The following is a 19,963-nucleotide window of genomic DNA, read 5'->3' as shown; positions in this document are numbered from 1 at the left end:
GTTAACATCTGATTTTCTTGAAGAGGTCTCTAGTCTTTCCCATTCTTTTATTTTCCTCTATTTCTTTGCATTGATCTCCGAGGAAGGCTTTCTTATCTCTCCTTGCTATTCTTTGAAACTTTGCCTTCAACTGGGAATATGTTTCCTTTTCTCCTTTGCTTTTCACTTCTCTTCTTTTCACAGCTATTTGTAAGGCCTCCTCCGAGAGCCATTTTGCTTTTTTGCATTTCTTTTTCTTGGGGATGTTCTTGTTCCCTGTCTCCTGTACAATGTCACGAACCTTCGTCCATAGTTCTTCAGGCACTTCATCTATCAGATCTAATCCCTTGAATCTATTTCTCCCTTCCACTGTATAATTGTAAGGGATTTGATTTAGGTCATACCTGAATGGTCTAGTGGTTTTCCCTACTTTCTTCAATTAAGTCTGAATTTGGCAATAAGATGTATTATTAAGTTAAAAAAATGGAGGCCAAAAATAATACATAGCTTATGCTCTCATTTACATTGGCAGTTCTTGAATATGATTAAATGTGGAAGGATTGGCCCAAAATGATAACAATAGTTATTACCTTTGGATGGTGGAATTGTGATAGAATTTCCACTTTCCCTTTTAATATTTGTGTAATGATCATGCATTATCAGCTGCAGGTATACCTCATTTTAAAAGGGAAACAAGACCAGTCAGTACTTTAAAGGCTTGTGCTCTGTATGCATTGTGGCTCTGTAGTAAGGGATACTGTTTCAGTTCAGTTCAGCCACTCAGTCACGTCCAACTCTTTGTGACCCCATGGACTGGAGCATGCCAGGCTTCCCTGTCCATCATCAACTCCCAGAACTTGCTCAAACTTATGTCCATTGAGTCGGTGATGCATTGAACCATCTCATCCTGTGTCGTCCCCTTCTCCTCCCGCCTTCAATCTTTTCCAGCATCAGGGTCTTTTCCAATGAGTCAGTTCTTCCCATCAGGTGGCCAAAGTATTGGCGTTTCAGCTTCAGCATTAGTCCTGCCAATGAATATTCAGGACTGATCTCCTTTAGGATTGACTGGTTTGATCTCCTTGCAGTCCAAGGGACTCTCAAGAGTCTTCTCCAACATCACAGTTCAAAAGCAACAGGTCTTCAGCACTCAACCTCATTTATGGTCCAACTCTCACATCCATACATGATTACTGGAAAAACCATAGCTTTGACTAGACGGACCTTTGTAGGCAAAGTAATGTCTCTGATTTTTAATATGCTTTCTGGGTTGGTCATAGCTTTTCTTCCAAGGAGCAAGCATCTTTTAATTTCATGGCTGCAGTCACCATCTGCAGTGATTTTGGCACCCAAGAAAATAAAGTCTGGATTTCATTTCCTCTACATGAAAGAAGGTGTAAAGTGAGGGTCAGATTAGACTCCTGGACTCAGATCTGTTAATGCCCTGCCTCTTCCTAAATCTAGGAAAGATCAGTATGAACAAGTCTCTTGGAGCCCCATGTCTACTCTCATCTTACGGTTATATTTTAGAGATCATTTCTCTTTGATTTAGAGAAATTATTTTCCGTTATAAGAAATTTAAGGATATAGTTAAGATATGGGGTTAAATTAAAAAAATTTTTTTTCTACTAGAAGATCAAACACACTAGAAATATAAGCTGTCCTCTAAAGTTAAGAAACTAATAGTATTTTTGTTTCTTAAAGATAAGCTAATTCTTTAGCATTGGTTAAATTACATTTCCTCAGTCCATTGCAGGGAGCTGTTGCAATAATCTTGACTGGTTTTGTTAATAAGACGTTGTGGATGATCTGGGGTAATAGAGCATCACTTAGGATAATAAAATCTGAATTGTTTTTATAGGTCGAGAGATCCGTCTGCCCCTCCGAATCAAAGGAGAAGGAATGGGACCAAAGATTCATTTCAACTTTGAGTTGCTGGATATTGGAAAAGTTTTTGTTGGATCTGTACATTGTTATGAGGTAAACATTAGGATTGTTCATTGAGACTCAAAAGTATGTGCTGTTTTTGTTTGATTTTGTGTGTTTGTATTGATAGGAAATTTTTGCCATCATATTTTTTACCATTACTCACACCTGTTTGGACCCCAAATGATCACACTCCTCTTCTTCCCTCCCAGTCTTATTGAAGGAAGCAACTTTTTCCATCCCTTTTAGCCCTTCTAACTTTACAAAAGACATCAAATTCATAATTGTATTGATTTTATCAACATCATGTTATGAATTGCAAAGGGGGACACCATAAATATTAATACATCTCCCTATCTGTTTAATGTTTGTTCTCTGACAACATAAATCCTATAAATCAGAGAATGGAGGACCTTTTACATTTTCCAGAATGTCCTAATGAGGATAGCTGTTTTCATACTTCAGAGTTTTCTCTAATTTAAAATTTTAATTTAATTTTCTCTGATTTAAAAAGCAATTATCCTGATTCCTGGAAGCTATCTCCCTGTTTTGTCTTTCCAATTAAATAGAAAATGATTTTTTTACATGGTGTTCCCATGGGTTCATGAGGATCAAAATTACTTCAGTGTTGCTTCATCATTAAATTCGTGTCTAGGACATTTGTTTACACTATATAAAACTATAACCTAGAAAGGTTATTGTAGAAAGATTCCTAAATTGTGTTTATATTTCTATAGATGTAAAAACAAAAGCATTCATTTAGTGAGAAACAAGCAGGCATCAGGTTCCATGCTTTATTATGTGTGCATGCCTACATATGCGTGTGTCATTTCTAATTTTTATGTACCTGTTTTATAAATGAGAAATATGAGGCACATAGCAGTTAATTCAACATTCTCACCCTTCAGGTGTGTGGACCATACATGTATTAGTTCTCTTGGTCCTTACAAAAGCCGTATGAAGTAGATACGATGACTGTCCCCATTTTATAGCTGAGGAAGGTAGATAAGGTAATGCTATATACTATAACAAACAAATACAATAACATATCCATTTTGTTCTTAACATAAAGTCCCAGTCAAGCTTGCTCATCAGCAGCAGGCTCTTCTCCTGCAGAGGATCAGGAACTCAGCCTCCTTCTATCTCATGGCTCTGCTCCCCGCTTACCCCTCACACGTGCCTTGCAAGATTGCATCTCACCTGTATCACACTGACGGTAGAAGAAAGAGCCTGGAGGGATACGCACAAGAGATTTTTATGGGAGGCAGCACCAGCAGTGGCACGTATCAATTTTGTTCACATTCTATTATGGTCTGTGACTGCAAGTGTGACTGGGAAATGTAGTCTAGCTGTAGGCACAGGAAGAAGAGGCTATAGGTCCAGTGAGCAGCCAACTTGACTCTGCCACATTTGTTAAGTAACTTGGCAAGGTCACAGCTTGGAAATGTTAGTGAGCAGTGAGTGACTAGGGCCCTACATCCTGGGGGAAGAGAATGCCCTTTGCTGGCTTGTCAGTCTCATGGCATCTCATTGTGGGCGAATCCAGTCTACAGGCAACTCACTTTTCAGTCCAGCCTAACCTGGCATAGAAGGTAAGTGCCCAGCTCTTGCTGAGAGCTTCCTGCTGTGTCATTTGTCATCACATTCATCAGAGTTAATGATAGCCCAAATGGGATGATTTGAAAGGTTAATAGAGATGTTAATGTCACGCTGATGTGGAATATATATATATACCTAAGAGCACACTTTAAATGAAGTAATCAGTTGCATGACTGATTTGATTATCATAAAAGGAAAAGTGCACACCTACCATGTTGCATTGTGTGTATTGCATTCTGAAAAAAATAGTCACTTAGAGGGAAACAGGTATGAATTCTTATTGAATTGATATTCTGCCTGTAATTTATCCAGAATAAATTTCACTTCTGCCTTACAGACTGTGTCATATAGATGCTGCAGCCAAAAAGAGCATTTAGTTCTGATGCAAAATGGATAGGGTTTGCCTGAATATAATAATAATTTCTTGCAAATTTTAAGAGAAATTTACTTGAGCCCGTCACTTCCCACCCTCCCACATTTGAACCGTAACAAACCACAGCCCGCTAAATAAGTGTTAAATGAAGTGCAGCATTAGACGGGACAGTTTTGAGAGCTGTGCAGTGCCAGAGAAGGACATGGTAAGGTGCTTCTTATAGGAATATTTTGCACACACTGCGTATTTAATGCTGATGCCTCATTGCATCTCTGTTTCAATTTATTACATTACCTACTTGAGACAAATTTGAATAACTAGCTATTGCTCTTAGTCATTGCTGAGCTTAGCAGATACATAAAGAATAATCCCCAAGAGTATACACTGTTCCCCAGTGTAATTAGAAGAAAAACAAATGAGAGGTGAAGTTCTTCTATAAATTTCCCCCTCTCTAAGGAGTTGGAGAATCCCAGGGACGGGGAGCCTGGTGGACTTCCGTCTATCGGGTCACACAGAGTCGGACACGACTGAAGTGACTTAGCAGCAGCAGCAAGGAGTTGGACTACAGGGTAAGAGTAATCAGAAGATGTCAGAATTGTGCTGCCAAACAACTTCTTGGATTCCTCATACAAACGTATTTTCTGGTTTGTCAGGGGGGAGAAGAATGAAACGCATATTCTTGAAAATAGAGTTGGCCCCTTATAGAAAATCTGAGTAAGACAACAGAAAAAGCAATCCTTGCACCAGCTCAGAGAGGAGAACAAAGGTCCTTCAGTTCAGTTCAGTTGCTCAGTCGTGTCTGACTCTTTGTGACCCCATGAATCACAGCACACCAGGCCTCCCTGTCCATCACCAACTCCCGGAGTTTACCCAAACTCCTGTGCATCGAGTCGGTGATGCCATCCAGCCATCTCATCCTCTGTCAACCCCTTATCCTTCTGCCCCCAGTCCTTCCCAGCATCAGAATCTTTTCCAGTGAGTCAACTCTTCGCATGAGGTGGCCAAAGTATTGGAGCTTCACACCTTTGAGTTGCCTTCAAGTTACCACTAGTACACATCAGTTGCATCTTGCTGCTGCTGCTGCTGCTAAGTCACCTCAGTCGTGTCTGACTCTGTGTGACCCCATAGACGGAAGCCCACCAGGCTCCCCCATCCCTGGGATTCTCCAGGCAAGAACACTGGAGTGGGTTGCCATTTCCTTCTCCAATGTGTGAAAGTGAAAAGTGAAAGTAAAGTCGCTCAGTTGTAGCAACCCCACGGAATGCAACCCACCAGGCTCCTCCATCCATGGGATTTTCTAGGCAAGAGTACTGGAGTGGCTTGCCATTGCCTTCTCCAGCAGTTGCATCTTAAGCACAGATAAATCTTAAACCCATTCGGCTTAACACTGGGTATATAAATATCAATCACTGTCCTATATGAACACTCACTGCCACTCACTAATCTAGAAGTAATTAATAAATTTCATTTTCATAGCAATCTGAGAAGTTAGTAGTACTTAGAGGCAGGGAAATAGGCACAGAGATGCTAAGCAGGTTCTGCAAGATCACACAGCTTGTAAAGTCAGTGGAAAAGCTGGGATTTGAACCCAGGCATTTGACTTCTGAGACTATGGTCATAGTCACTTTGCCTTATGGTCTTTTTAAAAGGAGTAAAGAATAAAAAGTGGTTCCTATGACCAGGGAACTTAGAACAAGGGAGATGGGAAATAAATGTAAAAAGATGAGTAACATCAAGTAACAGGTATCTTGGTGAATCATCCATCTTCTCTTGGCAGGAGCAGTTTCTTCCTTTGCAAGAGCCCCTGTCTCTATCCTACTTATGCTCTTGATTCCTTCTCTGCCCCTCAGGAGGCAGCCTAATCTAGTGGACCCCCTGCTGCTGCTGCTGCTGCTGCTAAGTCACTTCAGTCGTGTCCGACTCTCTGTGACCCCACAGACGGAAGCCCACCAGGCTCCCCCGTCCCTGGGATTCTCCAGGCAAGAACACCGGAGCGGGCTGCCATTTCCTTCTCCAAAGTGTGAAAGTGAAAAGTGAAAGTGAAGTCACTCAGTCGTGTCCAACCCTTAGCGACCCCACGGACTGCAGCCTACCAGGCTCCTCCATCCATGGGATTTTCTAGGCAAGAGTACTGGAGTGGCTTGCCATTGCCTTCTCCAGTGGACCCCCTATACCTACCTAAATCCTATTACCTTGGTTACTTAGTCCCCTTTTCTTATTACAACATCAAACATCTAGTCTGGGCTTTGAGTGCATTATCTCATTTAATAGTATAAATAGACTAGATCTCCTCTACCATACCTTCCTACAGCTTTGCCATCCCCATTGTCTCTTTTTACCACTAATATTGTCAAAACAGCAATCTGGAACAGTCAACCACTATTTCCTCTGCACCTGCGCACTCCCTAAACATTTGTACTCTGGATTCCACAATCATGCTCTTTTGGAATAGGGATGGCCTAATTAAAAATAAAATATCTGTAGCATTTTCTCAAAGCTTATTCTCCTTGACCTCTGTCCACATTCAACCTCTTTTGGAAATTTTCTCTTGGCTTTCTCAGTTCCTGACATGCCTCACATACCTTTTTGAATCTTTCTTCATTATCTCCTCTTTTTTTTCCTCTAGTGTTTGAATGTAGGTTGAGGGCACTTTCTACTTAGAGAGAATGGCTGTTCACTTGTTCAGGTGTAAACATTGGCAAGGAATGGAGATTGTGTTCTAGAAGTCCAGGAATAGAACTGTGTGGCAATACTACAGATTCATGGCAGCAACTGTGGCAAGTGGCAGCAGGAGCAGTAGACAGAGCCAGTGTAGAGGCCTCTAAATGCCAAGCATGAGCTTTTTACACACACCAACTGCGCAATCACGGAGAAGGCAATGGCAACCCACTCCAGTACTCTTGCCTGGAAAATCCCATGGATGGAGGAGCCTGGTAGACTGCAGTCCATGGGGTTGCTAAGAGTCCAACATGACTGAACAACTTCACTTTCACTTTTCACTTTCTTGCATTGGAGAAGGAAATGGCAATACACTCCAGTGTTCTTGCCTGGAGAATCCCAGGGACAGGGGAGCCTGGTGGGCTGCTGTCTATGGGGTCACACAGAGTTGGACACAACTGAAGTGACTTAGCAGCAGCAGCAGCAGCAGTGTGCAATCAAATATGGGCAAATTGGTTCCAGAAACTTATATATAGGAATAAAACTTCTCTGTAGTAAAACAGTAGCTTGCAAAAGCATCCCCAAACAGTTATCCCTCCATTAGAGTTTGAGATGAAAATATCACAATAGAATGAAATCTAATGGTGCAAGAAAGAGAATCTTTGCAATCTGGAATCCAGTTATATCTCATCTACATTCTTCAAGCGACATTATAAAGGTAGGCTTGGATAGTTCTTGCCCCTCTATTCTGACTTGATTTTTACTTTTCAGCATGTCACTTAATCCCAGCCTTCTCATGTGTGTAAGAGAAAGCCCTACCTTCCCTTGATAATCTCATGGATAGAATAAAAGGTATTTTAAGGTTCTTCTTCAGTATATGTGGTTATGATCAGTCTTTATAGCATAAGTATAATACATATGACTAACTCCATTTTTGGAGAAGGCAATGACACCCCACTCCAGTACTCTTGCCTGGAAAATCCCATGGACGGAGGAGCCTGGTAGGCTGCAGTCCATGGGGTCGCTAAGAGTTGGTCACGACTGAGGTACTTCACTTTCACTTTTCACTTTCATGCATTGGAGAAGGAAATGGCAACCCACTCCAGTGTTCTTGCCTGGAGAAGCCCAGGGACAGGGGAGCCTGGTGGGCTGCCATCTATGGGATCACACAGAGTCTGACACGACTGAAGCGACTTAGCAGCAGCAACTTCATTTTAAAGAGGAGATAAAAACACAAAATTATTTTCTGGCTTGGGACTCCTGTGTTTAAACAGAACACTGTTCATTTTTCCCCTGAAGTTTTTCTTTGGAGCTGTCTTCCTGCAGCTGTCTCTGTGTTGGTGCTTATATGAAAATAAATCAGAGTCCTGTTGCCTACTTTTTTCATTCTTGTCTTTTTGATACAGGCAGTGCTATCCAACAAAGGCAGCATTGATGCCCTCTTCAATGTGATCCCTCCCGTTTCACCTCTGGGGGCCTGCTTTGTTTTCAGTCCCAAGGAAGGCATCATTGAACCAAGCGGAGTCCAGGCTGTCCAGATCTCCTTCAGTTCTGCCATCCTAGGGCACTTTGAAGAAGAGTTCCTGGTCAGTGTGAATGGGTCACCTGAGCCTGTGAAATTGACCATTAGGTAAGTTGCTTCTACAAGTAATATGGAAACTGAAGTTTTTACCTACTGCTTTCTTAAACTTCAAAACTAGATCACTTTACACATTAATGGAGAATTACTAGGTTGACAAGATGTTTATTTTTTGTTAATAACACTATTGACACCTATCTGAAAATAACAATTTGACTCCCTACTGATGACTTTTTAAAATCCAGGCACAAACATAAAATGTAAAAATAAAATCCTCTCATAAAATTATTTAAAAAAACAGAACTAGATCTTGTCTTGAATATCCATATCTGTCTTTGTTGATATGAATATGTCAATATATAAGGGTGTTTTTAATTTCTACCAGTGTTTCTCTAGTAGACATGTATAACTTCTTGTAACATGGATACAGTTGCTCTTTTGGGATCTAGTTTTTCTTTAAATTATAACCTTATAAAATACTTAAGTTAGTTTCTGCTTACTCTCTCTGTTTTAGTATGTTTAGGGAAAGTAAGTTACTAACACCTGGATAAAATCATCTTCTATGACTAAGCTTTGGCTGTTACCCTATTAACAGTTTCTCTAAACTTTTATCTTTTGTTTTTTTCCCATCTTTTGTTTTTATTTTAAGGAAATTATTTAAATGCTCTTACGTCTAGTGCCACCAGGAATTATAAAAGTCTTACTTATAGTGTCAGTCAGTCAGTGCTAGACACTTGCAACTTTTGTGCTAGACATCTTTTGATGCCTTTTCCGGCTGCTCAGTTTGTCTTCAGGTTTTAAGTTTTCTGTGACCAGCCCATTGGCGGACCTATAACTTTGGTTCCTGGTGCCTTAGAAGTTCATGTCTTCAGGATAGATTGCAGATTCTATTTGGATTCCCACAGCAACAGGTTGTTAATTAGTCGATAGTCTCTTTTATTTTGGTTCAGTTACCGAGCAGGACCTCACTCCATCTACAGCCGAGGTCTCTCCCTTGGGGTCTAGAGATGACATAGAAAAGAGACAGGCACATTTCTGAGGCCTGAATGATCCTAGGAAGACTTATTGATCTTAAGGTATCTACTGAAAATGTAGAATCTTAAGATTGACTTGAAGGTGATTACCATTTCTTCTCAATTCTTCACCTAACTATCTCTGTTATAGGGTGAATTACATCCTCTCAAAATTCATATGTTGAAGTCCTAACATCCAGTACTTTGCAATGTGACTGCACTTGTAGATAAGACTTTTAAAGAAGTAATTAAGGAAAAATGAGGTCATATGAGTGGGCCTTAATCTAATGTGAATGATGTCCTTGTCAGAAGAGGACATAGGACAGATGCACAAATAGGAAAAGACTATGGGAAGACACAGGGAGAAGGTACCCATTTGTGAGCGAAAGAGAGAGTTCCTCATAAGAATCCAACCCTGCCAAGATGTTGATCTTGGACTTCCAGCCCACGGAACTGAGGAAATAAATATGGACACAGTTAACAACAGAGCCCCAAAATACATGAAGTGTAAGCTTACATAATGGAAGAGAGAAACAGGTAATTGAACAGTAATAAATGGAGATGTCACTACCCTACTTTCAATAATGGATAGAACACCTCGCCAGAATATCTTAGTAGAAGAGGAATAATACCGTAAACCAACTAGACCTAACAGATACCTGTAGAACTCGCCACCCAACAAGTACAGTTGGAGCATTTTCCAGAATAGACCAGGGGTGAAGCCATAAAGCAAGTCTCAATAAATTTTAAGTAATTTGAATCATGCAGAGTGTGTTCTTCAACTAGAAAGGAATAAAATGAAAAATCAAAAGTAGAAGAAAATATAGAGAATTTACAAATGTGTAGAATTTGAAAAACACTCCTAAATTACCAGTAGGTCAAAGAAAAAAATTACAAAATACTTTGAGATTAATGAAAGCAGAACACAGAGTCCCAAAACTTATAAGATGTGGTAAAAGTGGTGCTTTGAGGGAAAGTGATAGCTGTGAGTGCCTGTATTTAAAAAGGAAAAAGATCTCAAATCAATAACCTAGATTTCTGCCTTACAGAACTTGAAAAAGAAGAGCTAACTAAATCCAAAGCAAGCACAAGGAAGGCAATAATAAAGATTAGAGTGGAAATTAATGAAATAAGAAAAACAATAGAGAAAAAATAAAACTGAAAGTTGTTTTTGTTTAACATTGTACTGAAAGTTCTATCCAAGGCAATTTGGCAAGAAAAAGAAAAGACTTTCAGATTGAAAAGGAAGAAGTAAAACTATCTCTCTTTGCAGATGATGTGATTTTATATGTAGAATATTCTAAGGATTCCACCAAAAAGCTGTAGAGCTAGCAATTGAGTTTAGAAAAATTATACAATATAGGCTCATATACAAAAATCAATTGTCTTTCTGGAGAGTAGCAATGAAAATTCAAAAATGAAATTAAGAAAATTCCTCTTACAATAGTTAAAAGAATGATATAGTTGGGAATAAATGTAACCAAAATAAAAGCATTAGATTTGCACATTGAAAACTACAAAACCACATAGAAAATGAATGTATTTTTTTTTTGGTTTTTTGGGAAATGAATTTAAAAGAAGACCTAAATAAGTGACATAGATTAGAAGACTTAATATTAACCTAAGATGGCAAGATTTCACAAAGTGATATATAGATTCAACGTGATTCTATCAAAATTCCAGCTGTCCTTTTTGCAGTAATTGATGAGCTGACATTAAAATATATATGAAAAGGCAAGAAATCCAGAATAGCCAAAATAATCTTTTTAAAAAACCCTAAATATGGAGAACTTCTATATCCCATTTCAAAACATACTACAGTTTTGATGCAGTAATCAAGAATGTATTATACTAGTATTAAGATAGACATATATAGATCAATGGCACAGAATTGAAATTCCAAAAATAAATTCATATGGTTATGATCAGTTTATTTTTATCAAGAGTATCAAGAAAATTCAATGGGGAAAAGGATAGTGTGTTTCAACAAATGATGCTAGAGCATCTGGATATCTACATTCAAAAGAATAAAGCTATTATAAACAGTGCTGCAGTGAACATTGGAGTACATGTGTCTCTTTCAATTCTGGTTTCTTCGGTGTGTATGCCCAGGAGTGCGATTGCTGGATCATATGGCAGTTCTATTTCCAGTTTTTTAAGGAATCTCCACAATGTTCTCCATAATGGCTGTATTAGTTTGCATTCCCACCAACAGTGTAAGAGGGTTCCCTTTTCTCCACACCCTCTCCAGCATTTATTGCATGTAGACTTTTGGATAACAGCCATTCTGACTGGTGTGAAATGGTATCTCATTGTGGTTTTGATTTGTGTCTCTCTGATTATGAGGGATGTTGAGCATTTTTTCATGTGTTTGTTGGCCATCTGTATGTCTTCTTTGAAGAAATGTCTGTTTAGTTCTTTGGCCCATTTTTTGATTGGGCCATTTATTTTCCTGAAATTGAGCTGCAGGAGCTGCGTGTATATTTTTGAGATTAATTCTTTGTCAGTTGTTTCATTTGCTGTTTATAATAGCGAGGACATGGAAGCAACCTAGATGTCCATCTGCAGACGAATGGATAAGAAAGCTTTGGTACATTTACACAATGGAGTATTACTCAGCCATTAAAAAGAATACATTTGAATCAGTTCTAATGAGGTGGATGAAACTGGAGCCTATTATACAGAGTGAAGTCAGCCAGAAAGAAAAACACCAATACAGTATACTAACGCATATATATGGAATTTAGAAAGATGGTAATGATAACCCTGTATATGAGACAGCAAAAGAGACACACAGGTGTACAGAACAGTCTTTGGGACTCTGTGGGAGAGGGTGAGGGTGGGATGATTTGGGAGAATGGCATTGAAACATGTATATTATCAATATGTGAAATGAATCACCAGTCTAGGTTTGAAGCATTATACAGGATGCTCAGGGCTGGTGCACAGGGATGACCCAGAGGAAGGATAAGGTGAGGAGGGAGGTGGGGGGGGGTTCAAGAAGGGGAACACATGTACACCTGGGGTGGATTCATGTCAATGTATGGCAAAACCAACCAATATAATATTGTAAAGTAATTAGCCTCCAAAAAAATAAATAAATAAAATTAAAAGAATAAAGCTCCATGGAACCCCCCTCCATCTTACACCATATACAGAATTAATATGGACTTCCCTGGTGGCTTAGATAGTAAAGAATCTGCCTGCAATGCAGGAGACCTGGGTTTGATCCCTGGGTCAAGAAGATGCCCTGGAGAAGGGAATGGCAACCCACCCCAGTATTCTTACTCAGATAATCCCATGGACAGAGGAGCCTGGCGGGGTACAGCCCATGGGGTCACAAAAGAGTTGGACATGACTAAGTGACTAACACATACATAAGACCAAAGACCTAAATGTAACAACTAAAACTATAAAACTTTTAAAATAAAACATAGGTGCAAATATACATGACTTTGGATTAGGTAAAGATTTCTTAAATATGACACCTAAGTATAAGCAATCAAAGGAAAAGTAAGTAAATTAGACTTCATCAGAATTTTTTAATTCTGTGCTTCAAAGGACAGTATTAAGAAAATGAAAAAAGCAAAGTACAAAATGGGAAAGAATATTTGTAAATCATATATCTGAAAAGGGGTGTCTACCTAAGATATATACAGAACACTAACACTCAATAACAAAAAGACAACCCAGTTAGAAATGGGCAAACCATCTGAGCAGACTCTTCTCTAAAAAAGATATGCAAATAACTAATAACATACGAATAGACTCTCAACATCATTAATTATCAAGGAGATGCAAATAGAAACCACACTGAGATACAACTTCATACCTGTGTGGATGGCTATAACTTAAAAATAGAAAAGAGCAAGTGTTGTAGAGAAATGAGAAGCTTCGTACACTGATGGTGGGAATGTAAAATTTGCAGCCACTTTGGAACAGTCTGACAGATTTTCGAAGAGGTAAACTTTGAATTACCTTATAATCTAGCAATCCATTCCTAGATACCTACCCAAGAAAAATGAAAATTTAAATCCACACAAAAACTTGCACGTGAATGTTTAACACTGCATTATTCTTAGTAGCCAAAAGGTGGAAATAATCCAAGTGTCTCCCAGCTGATGAATGGATAAATAAAACGTGGTCTGTTCACACAATGGAATGTTATTAAGACCATAAAAAGGAATGAGAAAAGAAAGAAGGATGTACCTGCTGCAACATGGTACCTGTTAAATGGGTGAATTTATAGCATATGAATTATATTTGAATGAGGCTGTTATTTTTTAAAAATTTCCAGGAGCCTGTAATATTGAATAATTGTCCTGTCATTTCATGGGTGAATTTTTAAAATCTCTCCTCTCTTCTCCTAAAGATCCCAGGTATGCACTATGTAGTGTTGCATGTCACTAGCAATGTCTGAATAGATCAGAATGTACTTGGGTTTTCCACTGTGAATAGCAGAGTTTAGAAATCTTCTAGGAACCTTCTCACAGGTAAGTTTGGACTAGTTAATGCCACAGGTATTCTGTGAAGGTTAGGTCTCTTAAGTTTCTGGGCCTTGCCATTCATACCAGCTCCCATGCCTCTTATTTTTGCATGTTCACTCCTTGTTTCTTGCAAAGGAAAGGAAAATCTGACTGTGAATGTTTATTTCATCCTAAAACTAATTACAAATTGCTATGAGAAATATTCTTGTCTAAATTGCATTTGTCCAGAATTGTTGTAGCATGTCATACCACAAACAGTAATTTTGAAAACTTGGTAAATATCTGGTGTCATAAATAAATGTCTAATCATAAAGGTTGAAATACGTGTATAATTTATTATTTATTTTCAGTTCCACAGAGTAATACTCATTTTACTTATGACTTTGCCAGGGATACTCTCTTGGGCCTTATAGCCCAGGAAGTCTCTCTAAAGTTTATATTGTGGATTCTGAAATTTTATTTCTTACTCTTTTACTGTCAGGTAATCTTCTTTCCTCAATACCACATCATTTTTGCTAGTATACCTTGAAAGTTATCAAAACTATTGCTGAATTTTTTTCTGTTTATTTCTCCAGTTGCATGACACAGTACTAAAGTGTTTGGATAAACAACACTGTAAAATTGAAGTGATTTTTAAAATTACCTATAAGCAATTTTGGTTTACATATGTGACTTTATGAAGTTTAACTGTAGCATAGTTTTCATTTAGTCTGTTTTACATAACATCATAATAATTCAATCACTCTATCTCTTAGTCTTTAAAATTCTAATCTTAACAGACCACTGCATTGGTGTTGGGGACCATCTTGGCAGAGACTGTCCTAATAGAATCCCTGTTTGAATGGGTGTGACAGTGTCTAAGCCCAGTTGGTATTCAGCTGCCGTTCCCTTAGTTATAAGGCCTTTGAACAAATGCAATTTAACTCTGATTTTTTTCTGCTTCACTGATTAAACGACTGCATTGTGCAATTTTGTGATCTTCTTTCCTATTTCTTTATGCTTTTGTGCATGCAGACACTTTTGATCTATTCGTTACTTTGGCCTCCCCGAAACTTTTATTACAAGTCAAGTATCTAATCTGTAGGCTCGTTTGACTTCATTCTCAGCTGGATCCTAATTCCTCCTGAGTACCAGCCGCTCCTTTTGAAACCACTTTGGATTATTAGCATGAAATAGAATAGATGGTCCTGGGAAAGGCTTTTGGAATAGAAACTTCCTGTACTGAGTCTTTGTTGTCACCTCTCCTCCCAGGCTTGCAGGAGCCTCTCAACATATTATAGTCAGATCTCTAACAGCTGGAAGTATCACTGGGGCACCAAGTGCATTCATCATGGTATGACACACCTACATCGCCAACATCTGGATCTGGGTGGATCAGAAGACTCAGGCTTAGTGGGATTTCTGGTATCTGTGTGTCTAACTTTTGAAAGCCTGGCACACAAATGGGGAATTATTTCAGTTCTTACCTTTGGTCTAGAGATTTTAGGAACATGGACCATGGGAAAAGGCAGGAATAAACAAATATCTGATATATTAGTTTTCTATTGCTGCTGTAACAAATTACCACAAACTCAGTAGCTTAAAGCAATACACGTATATTATTTGAAGTCCAACACAGGTCTTACTGAGCTAAAATCAAAGTATTGGCCAGGGCTGTGTTTGTTTATGGTAGCTCTTGGGGAGTGTTTGTTTCCTAACCTTGTTTGGCTTCTTGACGCTGCCCACAGTCTTTAGCTCATGGTCTCCCTCCTCCATCTTCAAACCTAGCAGAAGCCGGTTGATTCCTTCTCACATTGCCTCACTCCTACCTTGTCTTCTGCTTCCATGTTCTGATTTTAAAGACCCTAGTGATTACATTGAACCCAATTAGATAATTCAGGCTAATGTCCATATCTTGTGTGCATGCCTGCTAAGTCACTTAGGTCGTGTCCAACTCTCTGCAACCCTATGGATTGTAGCCCTCCAGGCTCCTCAGTCCATAGGGTTCTCCATGCAAGAATACTGGAGTGGATTGCCATGCCCTCCTCCAGGGGATCTTCCCAACCTAGGGATTGAACCCACATCTCTTACATTGGTAGGCGGGTTCTTCATCACCTGGTAAGCCCAGTTTCCTTATTTTAAGTTCAGTTAATTAGTAGCTTCAGTTCCTTATGCTACCTTAATTAGTCTTTACCATGAAGCCTAATATATTCATAGATTTTGGGGGTTGTTAGCATATAGACATCTTTGAGGATCCTTATATTATCTACCACACCTGAAGGCAGCAGCTGCTGCTGCTGTTGCTAAATCGCTCCAGTCGTGTCTGACTCTTTGCAACCCCATAGATGGCAGCCCACCAAGCTCCCTTGTCCCTGGGATTCTCCAGGCAAGAACACTGGAGTGGGTTGCCATTTCCTTCTCCAATGCGTGAAAGTGAAGTCGCTCAGTCATGTCCAACTCTTAGCGACCCCATGGACTGCAGCCTACCAGCCTCCTCCATCCATGGGATTTGCCAGGCAAGAGTACTGGAGTGGGTTGCCATTGCCTTCTCCATGAAGTCAGCTAGAAGCTATGGAATCTCTATTATTTGTTTTAAGCTAGAGCATCACTCCAAGACCATCACTGCAAGAGCCTTGCATGAGAGGGAAACAGAAAATCAACAGCTCAACATTCAGAAAACAAAGATCATGGCATCTGGTCCCATCACTTCATGGGAAATAGATGGGGAAAGAGTGGAAACAGTGTCAGACTTTATTTTGGGGGGCTCCAAAATCACTGCGGATGCTGATTGCAGCCATGAAATTAAAAGACACTTACTCCTTGGAAGGAAAGTTATGACCAACCTAGATAGTATATTAAAAAGCAGAGACATTACTTTGCCAACAAAGGTCCGTCTAGTCAAGGCTATGGTTTTTCCCATGGTCATGTATGGATGTGAGAGTTGGACTGTGAAGAAAGCTGGTCGCCGAAGAATTGATGCTTCTGAACTGTGGTGCTGGAGAAGACTCTTGAGAGTCCCTTATACTGCAAGGAGATCCAACCAGTCCATTCTAGGGGAGATCAATCCTGGATGTTCATTGGAGGGACTGATGCTAAAGCTGAAACTCCAATACTTTGGCCACCTCATGCAACGAGTTGTCTCACTGAAAAAGACTCTGATGCTGGGAGGGATTGGGGACGGGAGGAGAAGGGGACGACAGAGAATGAGATGGCTGGATGGCCTCACCGACTCGATGGACATGAGTTTGAGTGAACTCCGGGAGTTGGTGATGGACAGGGAGGCCTGGCATGCTGTGATTCATGGGGTCGCAAAGAGTCAGATACAACTGAGCGACTGAACTGAAAGGCCACCTATTCCCATCTTCTCTTTTATATGTTAGGGAAAAAACAGACCTGCAGAGGTAAAGTGATTGACCAAGATCACAGCTAGGTGGTGGTAGGAACTGGATTAAAACAGATTTATAAAAGTGTGGGCCAAGGAATACTGGTATCATTGATAGTCTTTGATGTCTATACCTGGATTAAACTATAATTTTTTCTTGTCTGAGTTAATATCTTTTCATGTTGTGTATCTCATCCACATTAACATTTTGTGCCGTTAGTTTAGTGGTGTGTCTTCTCTGCCTCATCATTGGTAGGAATGTGGTGATAAATTAACCATTGCATCATTTGCCAAAACCCAAAGGTTTGAAAGTTGTAAAGGAATTTTAAGAACCATTGTGATTGACCATCATCTTACAGTTTCTGTGAGTCCTAGATGATGCTGTAATTGATTAAATGCCAAATTATGGTTTTCGGTGCTCACTCTCTGCCCACTTCTTGTTTGTTACCTTGAATTCACTGGATTCTCTTTCCATTCCCTCAGTGTATATTCTTACTTCCAGAGGCTGTGTCATTGGACCTACCTTCCATTTTAATGTTCCTGCTCTGCATTTTGGTGATGTTTCCTTTGGTGAGTACTTTTCCATTTTAAATGCGATATTGGGAAAAATTCCTTTTCCCTCTACATGGGAGGGAGAAGGTTTACAAAGAATTTCTCCCACCATTTTGTGTGGGCAATAGCTAAGAGGTTCTAGAATTGTTCTTCCTCTCTAGCACTTTGGTGCCATTTCCTAGTTTTTAGGTGAACATTTTAGCCATGTGCTGGACACCAGTAGTTGTCAGGCCATGGCTGTCTACCCCACTTCCTGCAATAGAACAACAGAATGCTTTATATTTCACTCCACTATCTAAACATTCTGAACACCCTGTTTTTATGCAGATTTTGACTTGCCACTTTGGCTACACAGCCTGTCAGCAGAGATGCTCTCAAATTTAAAGTGAACTCAATGGTGGTTTAAGTCAGGTGTTTTATCACTTCAAATTAAAGACTCTTCTTTATTGTTGTATAGTCTTTTTACTCACTTGCTTCCCTGAGTCATTTTCTCCCATCTGAACTTCGCCAATAATAGAAATGATAACAACAATAGAAGCAAATTTACTTATTAATTGGTTCTTTCTTGTAGTCCAATTGCTGCTAAGTAATAATATGAAATATGATATTCAAACACTTTAGCAATCCTAGGGGGAGGCACTCTTTAAGGTTCCCATTTTAAAGATAGAAGACCTGCGCACTGGAACAGTTAAATAACTCCCAAAGGTCACACAGCAGTAGCAGAATTAGTATTTCAGTTGAGATCTATCTAAATCATATTTTTTCAACTTGGGTGTTGACAGTTGCCCCTATAGAAGCAAAAATTGATTCCTGGGGGTTGAGAAAACTTAGATATAACAATGGTTTGTGTCCAAAGGTCCACCTTACCCAACAGAATCATTTTCCTTGGTATTTATTTCTCTTGTTAGAGAGAATTGAGTCTAATTTAAAGCATATTTAATTAACTGATTTGATGATATAAAATTAGTTTATCACAATGGTTCTTTTTAGGAGGTGATAATTTTTTTAAATTGAGAAACCCTAGTCTGAATCTTTATTCCTTAATTATTTCCATTTTGCTCTATTGTTTTCCATTTTGATTTTTTATTCTTTTGCTTCATTTCAAGTTGGCCCATCTAACTTGGAGAAAAATAGTTAAGAAAAATTGTAATGCCTTTATAAATTGCTTTAACATGTGGGTGTTGTAAAATTTTTGAAAATTCAGAGCACATGTATTTATACAATGCCCCCACCCTGACCTATGTTATATTGGGTAAGGCACATACCATAAGAAAGTTTATATAAATGAAATTGAATGTCTCTTCATGTAGACTGTGAAAATGGCTAGAGAGAGGTTTACAAATCTGCAGGGCATATTTGAATGATAAACTCCTTTGAAGGAAAATTAACGTGACCTACAGCTTGAAGGGTAACTGTGACAGCGGCACAATAAGATGCGATACAGAAGCTAGGCTCTTGTGATACGAGAGGCTAGAAGATGCTCCAGAGCCATGACCCAAGACCACCCAGGTCTGAGATCTGAGAACTTACTCTCCTGAGTCCACCTTCAAAACCGAAGTTGCCTTTTCTTTGAGCTTGGAGACGGATTCCTTAAACTACTCTCTGTTATGACAAGAAAGGTTAACAATAGCATACCCTTTTTTCTTGCCAACAGGAAACCTAAGGCTGTTTGATTTTCATAACACTTAGGTCAGTGAATTTAAGCTACTTTTCTGTGCTTCTGGATTCTGCACTTTAATGACCAAAGTTAGGAACAGTTTTGTAGCAATCTTTCAAAATTATCTTGTAACAACATTTTCAAATTCCAGAATTGGAACTAGAGTCTTCATGACTCCAATACCAGGTGTCATGCATTTCTCCAGATAGATTGGCCTCCTACCATAAAGAAACATGATTCATTGGAGAATTATTTATTTGAAGCTCTCTAATTATTACCCCACCTATACAGGTAGGGCTTTGATGAGAGAGATAAAATAAAGTATGTTACTGGCTCAGGGATGAAAGACTAATAGAGGTGTACATTGATAGTTCCATATGCAAGAGAGAACAGAACTGTACTGTTACAGAAGCCAGCCAGACATTGGAGGACTTCTTAAATTATTTCAGGGTGATAGATAAATTGTGTGGAGTTAAGCAAGGTCTGCAGGGATTGCAGTAGTGCTGGGTAGTACATTTGGGTAACTGAGATTGATAATAGCATCCCGTTATGGGCACTGTGTCCGACTCTTTGTGACCCCATGAATCACAGCACGCCAGGCCTCCCTGTCCATCACCAACTCCCAGAGTTCACTCAAACTTATGTCCATCGAGTCGGTGATGCCATCCAGCCATCTCATTCTCTGTCGTCCCCGTCTCCTCCCACCCCCAATCCTTCCCAGCGTCAAGAGTCTTTTCCAGTGAGTCAACTCATCGCATGAGGTGGCCAAAGTATTAGAGTTT

At 39.3% G+C, this 19,963-nt stretch overlaps 1 protein-coding gene across 1 annotated transcript in view; it reads left to right on the top strand.

The window, feature by feature from the left end:
- HYDIN (HYDIN axonemal central pair apparatus protein) overlaps positions 1–19,963 on the top strand; it is a 415,120-nt gene that overhangs the window by 194,197 nt on the left and 200,960 nt on the right. The window contains exons 12-14 of the mRNA XM_088830541.1: positions 1,838–1,956; positions 7,939–8,162; positions 17,475–17,542. Of these exons, the coding sequence (XP_088686667.1) occupies positions 1,838–1,956; positions 7,939–8,162; positions 17,475–17,542 (411 nt within the window). The remainder of the gene's footprint in view (positions 1–1,837; positions 1,957–7,938; positions 8,163–17,474; positions 17,543–19,963) is intronic.

Source organism: Moschus berezovskii, chromosome 22, assembly GCF_049115385.1.
Source record: "Moschus berezovskii isolate FMDL1 chromosome 22, NW_MosBer_1.0, whole genome shotgun sequence".
NCBI classification, from domain to species: Eukaryota; Metazoa; Chordata; class Mammalia; order Artiodactyla; family Moschidae; genus Moschus; species Moschus berezovskii.
Note: the sequence above shows the minus strand (reverse complement) of the source record. Positions and strands in the feature narration are given on the sequence as shown.